Raw genomic sequence first — 8,264 nt, 5'->3', positions numbered from 1 at the left:
ATTTAAAAATAACAAGAGTTGCAAAAAAGCATTTTCTATAGGCAAAGATAAAATTTCACGAGGAAATGCCACACCTTAAAGCCAGTCTTCAGAAAGATAGAATTCTCTACTCAAACTTTAGAAACTCCGATTTGCGTTCAAAAACGATACAGGAGATAATAATCAATTAAGGAACCTCGATACAAAAACTAATTAATTTAAATTATTCTGCCGTTTTCTTTCCACTTGTCTAATTACTCGTTCATTTTCAAACTGATTCCAGTCAACTCTTTCCAGAAAATCTTTGCGGTCCAAGAAACTATTCTTCCCTTTTCTGTGAGATTCCAACTCTTCTTGGAGACTTTCTCCTTCTTTCGATTTGAAAGATTCCCAATCAAGAGCAGATTTCTGAAGAGTGCCCATCTTCTTTTTCTTGCCTAATGCGCCCACAATTGAGGTCAAATTGCTTCCACCTCCGGGTTTAGGGTGCTCAGACTTTACTTCTAAATGTCAAAAAGGTATTAAAAAATATAATCTAAAAAGAAGGTCGAAGGTCGATATAATACGAAGAACTTTCTTAGCCTCATTTTTAGAATCAAGATTTAGAATCTACCTTTTTAGAATAAAATTAAAAAATACATCTTTAGAATCAAGATTTTGTACTCATGTCAGTAATTGCTTGCAATTTACTTTGATTATAAACTGATGATCTAATTATCTGTCCGAACTCGAATTAACAAGGTCCACATCGCTTGATTTATTACTATTGTACGACCACAGAAAGTCGAAGCAAAAACGTAGCTTTCAATCTATAACTCCACAGCATTTCAAAAGTTTGTTTCGGCTATAAAGGTTCACAACTTTAAAAAAATAACTCAAAAACAGGCCGATCATGCTCCCACACATTTGCTGCATTCAATTTATACGCAGAAAACGAAAGGTCGTATGATCAGTTTTCTAAACCAGGCCGCCCATTTTGATTGAGAGTACCTTAGTACCAGAAAGTGCTGGTTATAAAGCGCCGAAAGCAGGGATTTGGAAAACTTAATTGCAATTGCAGTAATTGGCAATTAATTGATTGCAATGATTGATTGGTGTTTAGAACTTCATTGCAGTAATTGATTGGACCGACACAACTAATCGCCCAATAATTTTAGAAAATTGAAACGTTCTCGCAGGTCGTAATATAACCAGTCGATGGATGTAGGTCGAAAAATAGGGTATGATGAGTAGCACTTAGTAGCCGGATGCTGCACTCCAAGCTGTTCCCCTCCAGACAGTGTAAAGACGGCCCGTCACAAAAATAAATAACAAGTGGAGAGGAAAGCACCTATATATATATATAGCACACATAGGGAACTAGAATGGAAGGATTAAAATAAAAATGGATCATCAAGGAATAAGCAAATGAATAAAGATAAGCAGCCAAACACTCAGTGCAGCCTTCCCTCCTCCACGACGGCGCTAATCGAAGTCTCACTGAGAACACGAGGCTTGAGGGCACGACATCCCCTCAAGCAGAGAACACAGCTCCTCAGAAGTGCGAAGCTGATTTTCGTTCGGATGTAGCTTATAGTGTCAGCGTACGGCTCTCCGCGTTTTTCGCTGATCTTGGTTGCGAGTTGTTTCATAACGCGCGATGCTGATGGACCTGGACCACCCGAACAAGCAAAAACCAGTGCATTGAAGCTGCTGTGTTCGGTTTCGCGGATTCGCTCTTCGTACTTATTTCGCTTGATGCTCTCGTGATATTTGTATGCATCTTTTATGGTCTTAGGGCAGCTCTTCGCATGAGGGTTGAAAATCTTCACATCGAAGAAAGTGCGATTAAAGCGGGAGCCCCACAGACCGTTTGCCTTGATGTCCAGTCGAGCGTCATCATCAGTGGTGGTGGAATTACTCGAGAAAATTTCTCCATCGAGCGACTGAAGTTTTGGCTCTATCTGTACATCGTGGCAAACGTCATCCATCAGGTTTGCAAACACATCTCTAATTTCGTTGTGTCGTAGGTGCGTATAACCGCCTTTGGCGCAATGGAGGGCATGGGTGAAGCTGAATTCTTTCCCGCATGGGCATATGGCTGGCGTGTTCTTAGCTTCCCAGGTGTAGCGAAGTGCTATTCCATCACGGAACTCAGTCTTCGTGAGGTCAAAACCATGTTTTGACAACGGAAGCGCGTTAAGCCAGCTTGATGCTCCTTTCTCCGAGGCCAGCTGGATGGAATACTTCATTTCTGGTAGATTGTTTTCGATTCTGGATTTTTTCGAGATGAGTTCACGTTGATTGTCTGCTTTCTGTCTGAGACTGATCTTGGTTTGTTCTACTTCACATTGTTGAATATTATTGAATGACGCCAATGGTCTTGAGAGTTCAACTGATTGCTCAAGATTTTTGTGAAGATCTTGTGGGAGGGCGATGTTAAGCCCACCCATTCTGAGAGGGAGAGAAAAAAGTTCTCTTTCCTCTTGGATTACTTCTTTGCCGACGATGTTCGGTATGACTCGGCCAAGCCGCTCCTCCACCTTGTCCAGAACCCCGTCCATGGAAGGTGTAGTACGCGAAAGGAAGCTCAACTTCTGTTGAACCCCCTTCGTCAAACATGCATAAGCATTCTGGGGAGAGGTGAGAGCAAATTGACCAAGTCTGTCTAAACTTTTTGTGTATTTATTTTCTGCATCTTTCAGGAAATTTTTACTGGCCTCAGAGCTTCCGATAACTGATCCCAGGACTCGAGCGCCCTGCGTGATTTCCACATTTGTGCCTGCAAACACAGTTGACGCTTGGCGCTCGCCTCCTGGCTTGATTATCAACTGACACTTCGGAGGATTGACAAGATATCCATACTTGGGACCGAGCTCAGTGAGCTTGTCGAAGAGTGCCCTGATATCTTCTAACTTACCGACGACGCTACCATCATCAGCATACCATTTTTGAGTCAAAGAGTCATTATGAAGTCTTGTTATTAGGGGCAGGATTGCGATTCCGTACATTGCCATCGCAAGGGGATCGCCTTGTGTCGTACCTTCCTGAGACAGTATGGTCGACTTACCGATGTAGAGATGAGACGGGTGGCTATAGGAATTCTGTAAGGCAACATGCAAAGATGGGCATAAGGCTTTCACGTTCTCTAAAGCTGTTCGTCTATTGAGCACGTTAAAAGCGTTTTTGGCATCAATTAGAAGAATTGCTTCGTTTTCGGGATCATCAAAACTGTGGCGAAGCGAATGTATGGCATGTTCTATGCCACATTTCTGGCCCAGGCACAGTTGCATGTTTCCAACGAGGGATGTTAGATCTTGCCTGATGCAGTCGACGATTATGCGTCCGGTGATGCGACGCATTACTTCACCAATACCAATAGGTCTCACACCTGGACATTTATCCAGAGCCACTAGTCGACAACCATTGTATGCAATCAAATCATCCGGTGGTATTATGGACGTGGCAAGCCTCTTAGCAAACTTGGCAACAAGCTTGCACAGGTTCGTGGAGGTTTGTCCGAAAGCAGAAAGTAGTCTACGCCAGTCATCGGCATCGAGACCTGAAGGCCCGGCACTGCCATGAGTCTTCATTGCATGCTTTCGGACGAGCCTGGCACTGATTTTGTCGAAGACAGCAGGGTGGTAAGGAAGCGTGCGTGGATGTTCGCTCTGAATGCAGTTGGGCTCCAAGGGTTGACCTTCAGGATGTTTGTCGCGTAAAATCTCGAGGACCGGTCTACCGTCTATGAGATCGGTAGGTGCGAGCACGCCGCCTTTGTGCTCATCCGAAAGAACGCGAATAGCATTACTGATCTTACCACGAGACATGAAATCGTTGAACATCTTGAGGTCAGAGTGCTGCTGTTTGTTCCTTGAATTCATTCTCATTTGGATTGCCTTCGCTTCACAGAACAGTTCTGAGAAGTTGCAGCTGTACCATGCTTGCAGTCTACGCTTGATGGTCTTATTGTTCGATCCATCGTCAGTGTTCTTTGTTCGACTGAGGGTTAGGTTGTTCGACTGAGGGAAGTATCATACAGAGGGTCAGAGATATATCGGATCTATCCGTGTTTACGGCAATCGGGGAGAGGACACTGTGAAGGGCTTCGGCGAACTGTTCCCCTGTCTTGTTCTTACCGAGCGTGAAGAACGAGGGCTTCCAAGTGACGACCTCGCGGTATATTTGGCGCACTGTTACCGCGTGATGAGGCTGGAAGTGGTCCCAAAAATTATTCGATGCTGCGGCGACGGAACGTTCGGGAGCGTGCGATGTTGCAGGATCTATGAGTGCAGTGTCGGGAACGATCAAAGCGTTGTGTGGTGCCGGCGTTGCGATTGCTGTTTCGGTGGCTGCGGTGATCTCAGAGCAGTTTTTGCAGCTGAAGTTTTCGGTCCAATCTTTCGCTGCGGCTAGACCACTGCATTTCACGTGCAAATATTTATAACATGTATGACACCAGACGCCTCCCCTACGTAGGGGACCCTTGCAGAGTGGACAATGGGTTTGATCAGCCATCAAGCTGCGGGCTAGGAGTTGGGAAGGCTGCACTCGTAATATATTACGAGTGCACCTTGGGAAGGCTGCACTCGTAATATAACCAGTGCGCAATCTTTTGGGTAAATCAAGGGAACATAATATATCAAAAACTACGAAAAAGGTATTGATAAAATGTCAAATTTAATTGACCTATAATTGCAATAATTGATATTTAAGATTTACCAATTAAGGTAATTGATTGTTCGTCTTTTTGTCCATAGCCAAATAATTGCAAATAAGTTTTCCATATCACTGGCCGAAAGCCTGTACTGTTAGAATTTGAAATGCCAGGACTCTCTATACATATAACCAGAATTTATAATGCCATGAACTTGCGGCACATTGGAACTAGCAAAATGTGTATTAAGCATTATTTTTGCAGCACAGACTGTGCCGAAGCCGCTTCAAAAATCCTGGCTTAAATCGCAACCTGTTACCCGATCCTATATAAACGCTCCTAGTTGCACTTGAAATTTAGAGTCACGTAACCTATATTAACCTGTCGATAGAGCTGTTTGTATGTCTTCCTCCAAATCATGTGCTGGAATCTGTGATACTGCTTCTTTCGTTTGTGTGTTTATAGATGACGACTCGGATTTAGAAGAAAGAAGGCTTTTTACTGATACTTTTTCTGTGATTACTATCTCTTCACCTGCGAAATCATAAACTCTTTGAACTTCTTTCAATTCGGCTTCAGGTTGATTACAAACATTCGATTTTATTTCTTCGTCTGTTTTAATCTCTGACAATTTCGGATTCGATTTAGAAACTGATAAATTTTGATCTTTCTTGGGGCGTTTTACACCACTCAAAAACGAATCCCATAAGTTGGCTTTTCGCTTGCGTTCGTTTTCCTCATTCTGTTTCACATTTTCGGGATCTATATCTGGTTTAGGTGGTGGTTGTTCCTCCTCTTTTTCCGGTGGTGGCACCCAGTCGTCGTCTTCACTGTCATCATCATCCGAATTAACATCTTCCAAATTCTTCACCCAAGTACTGACGGTCGTCATAGTTTATTTTTTCCCAAATTTTTAAAACCGCATAGGATCTAAAATATTCATTTTTCAAGTTAGAACGCTTTATGCACAACGGGGATATTAAATATTAAATAGTAGTAGTAGTAGTAGTAGTAGTAGTAGTAGTAGTAGTAGTAGGTAGTAGTGGTAAAACACTCACCGTTAGGTAAAAGAACGTTAGTAGTAAAAGAACTGTTAGTGGTGACATCAAAGAGCTGTTAGGTGCGGCCAATAACCTCCACCCAAATCTTCAATTTGCATTAGAAACACCAGATGACAAACACAGTTTGCCATTTCTGGACATGTCGATTAACGGACAACCAGAGGGTACAATTTTCTGCACATGGTATCAAAAACCATCAGATACTGGAACAATTCTGAAGTATCGTAGCTGTGCACCCTTCAACATAAAAGCATAATACAGGGAACAATACATTGCCTGTTCCGAGGCAATCGCAATTGGGAAGCGTTCCATGAAATATTGACAAAAAATGAAAATTTTGGAATGTAATCAATATCTGAGGCATTGGGTAGGGATTATTGTCAAGGACACAATTAACCAGCTGCGAATGAAAGAATAAAGAAATGGATATAACTCTAGCGTAGCCGTAAAACCAACAGAAAAAAAACTGAGAAACAACAATTTGTAGTACAGTACAGAGGCAACATTTCCATGGAGTTTGTAAAGAAGCTAAACAAAATTGATCCGGTACAGACAATTTTCACTACTCGGAAACTTAAGAGCTGTTTACCTAGCCTTAAGTCTAGCTTTGATAAAGAACTCAAATCCCACCTGGTTTATGAACTCACTTGTAATGAACGCAAATCCGTCAATGTAGGGCAGACATGCCGACATATTACCACAAGGGTTGCAGAGCATGCCAAGGCAGACTCACCGATGGGAACACATGCCATTGAGTGCAGCGGTGATAAAACAGCTTCCCAGTGGAAGATATTAGACCAGTGCGGCAACCAGTCTAAGTTAATGGCACTAGAAGCGCTCTATATTAGAACACTGAAACCAAGCATCAACATGCTTGACAAATACCAAACACGGGAATTGACACTGGAAGCTTAGTGTGGAGATGAAACTCCAACTTGAAAGAAAGACACGTTAAAAGATGAAAATTTCAACTGTACAATTAATCAAAACCAAAGTGAGTTTAAAGTAATTTATGTAAGTTTTTAACAAAAAACATAGCAATATGCATCTGCTACATCGAATCGAATGTATATATATATATATATATATATATATATATATATATATATATATTCAGATGCAAAAGTTTTGCATATACAACTGTAGATATGTAAAATTCATTTTTAAATTTCCTTGAATGAGTGATTTTTTTGATTTGCATTTTATATTCTGGCTTCTCATTTTAGCAGTTTGTGATCTTTATAAGCTGAAGATGAAATCAGAGTTCGAAAACGTTCGTAAGAAAATTATAAATTGACAATCCTTTTTTAAATCTTGTAGAAGACTCAATTCTTTATACGAAAATTGCAAAATTAGGAAAAAGCGAACTCTTACGTTGATATCGACAAAATTTACAGAAACATTTAACGTGGAAAGAGCATGGGTTATCAATAGTAAAAGAATCCAACTTAGCATTCAGATGTTGAGATATAAAGGTTCTAAATGAAGTTAATTGCATGTCCAGGGAAATTATGCTGAGCTTGGAAAGCACATTAGCAATCCTTGGAGCACGAAAGAAAAAGTTATTGTCATTCCGAACTTTCCTTGTAGATGGAATGTTAAAAAAAATAACAATTTGATGAACGTGTGGGTGAACACCTAAAAGTGAGTGGGTTCTTTATATCAAGTTTGTGATTACTTAGTTTCCATAAAAAGATGAGATCAGTTTTATTAGTTGAAAACATATAGGAAATAGTTTAAGTTGTTTGAGCGTCGCGTTGTAGCCATTTCACGACTCAACACTGCAATCCTTCCAGCCGTCGCAGTTGAGTGACCGTTGGTGACCAAACAGGACTTCCGTTTAAAACGATTGGCTGAATGAGTGTACTTTAGCGAAGGTTCCCCCGTTTCTCTGAAACATTAAAAGAAACATTTTTTCTAAGAAAATGAAAGACATGAATTGATTTGGTTAATTTTTCAACGATGTGAGTTTTCCAAGATAGATTTGTGGTAATAATAATACCCAAGTCAGTAATTTGGTTCGTCGAGGTGAGTAAATTGTTACCCAACGTAAATTGCGAATCAAATGTATAATTAAACGACAGTACAGAACACTTGTAGGGATGGAGGTTTAGGATTTTGCAAGACGTCCAATTAAAAAGGACAAACAGATTATCCTGCACTAGTTCTAGCTCCGCAGATGAAGGAATCTTCAAGTCGTCACAACATAGAAAGTAGTTGCTGATTTCAAGGTCGTCGCTAATATCAATAATGAACAAAGTGAATTTTAAAGGCCAAGTACAATGCCCTGGGGAACAACTGAAGTTAACGGAATCTCCGAAGGAAGAGAAGAATTGAGTTTAGCTGTTGAACAAATAGGAATCCACAAGTGTCAGAAATTCGAAGTCAAAAGCATACTTTTCCAGTTTCGTCAATAATAGGTCATGTTTAACGGAACTAAACGCTTTCTTTACGTCCAAATATATGTTAACCAATGGCCTATTATTGTAACGTATAAAGTAGATATGGTCCAACTAAGATAACATCTGGGTCACAGTGCTGTGAGATTGCTTGAAGCCATGTTGTTGATTTCAAATTGATGAGCGAAC

At 40.8% G+C, this 8,264-nt stretch overlaps 1 protein-coding gene across 2 annotated transcripts; it reads right to left on the bottom strand.

Moving 5' to 3' along the window:
- Window positions 1-149: 149 nt before the first annotated feature.
- LOC142346000 (craniofacial development protein 1-like) lies at window positions 150-5,557 on the bottom strand. Of its 2 annotated transcripts, none has more exons than XM_075398471.1 (2): window positions 4,997-5,557; window positions 150-482 (listed from the first exon to the last, which is right to left on the bottom strand). In XM_075398471.1, exons 1-2 carry the CDS (start codon window positions 5,505-5,507, stop codon window positions 193-195), a joined length of 801 nt encoding a protein of 266 aa, XP_075254586.1. In that variant the 5' UTR covers window positions 5,508-5,557; the 3' UTR covers window positions 150-192. The 2 variants fall into 2 exon arrangements, with proteins under 2 accessions (XP_075254586.1, XP_075254587.1); XM_075398472.1 differs by having other exon boundaries at window positions 150-479.
- Between the last annotated feature and the right edge of the window lie 2,707 nt (window positions 5,558-8,264).

The sequence above is a fragment of the Convolutriloba macropyga genome, chromosome 9 (assembly GCF_964194025.1).
Source record: "Convolutriloba macropyga chromosome 9, txConMacr16.3, whole genome shotgun sequence".
Lineage (NCBI taxonomy): Eukaryota > Metazoa > Xenacoelomorpha > Acoela > Convolutidae > Convolutriloba > Convolutriloba macropyga.
Note: the sequence above shows the minus strand (reverse complement) of the source record. Positions and strands in the feature narration are given on the sequence as shown.

Excerpts from the sequence above, each read along its gene's own strand:
- LOC142346000 (XM_075398471.1), bottom strand. The coding sequence starts at position 5,507 with ATGACGACCGTCAGTACTTGGGTGAAGAATTTGGAAGATGTTAATTCG. Across the intron at positions 483-4,996 it reads ACAAACAGCTCTATCGACAG|AAGTAAAGTCTGAGCACCCT; the intron begins GTTAATATAGGT and ends TTTGACATTTAG.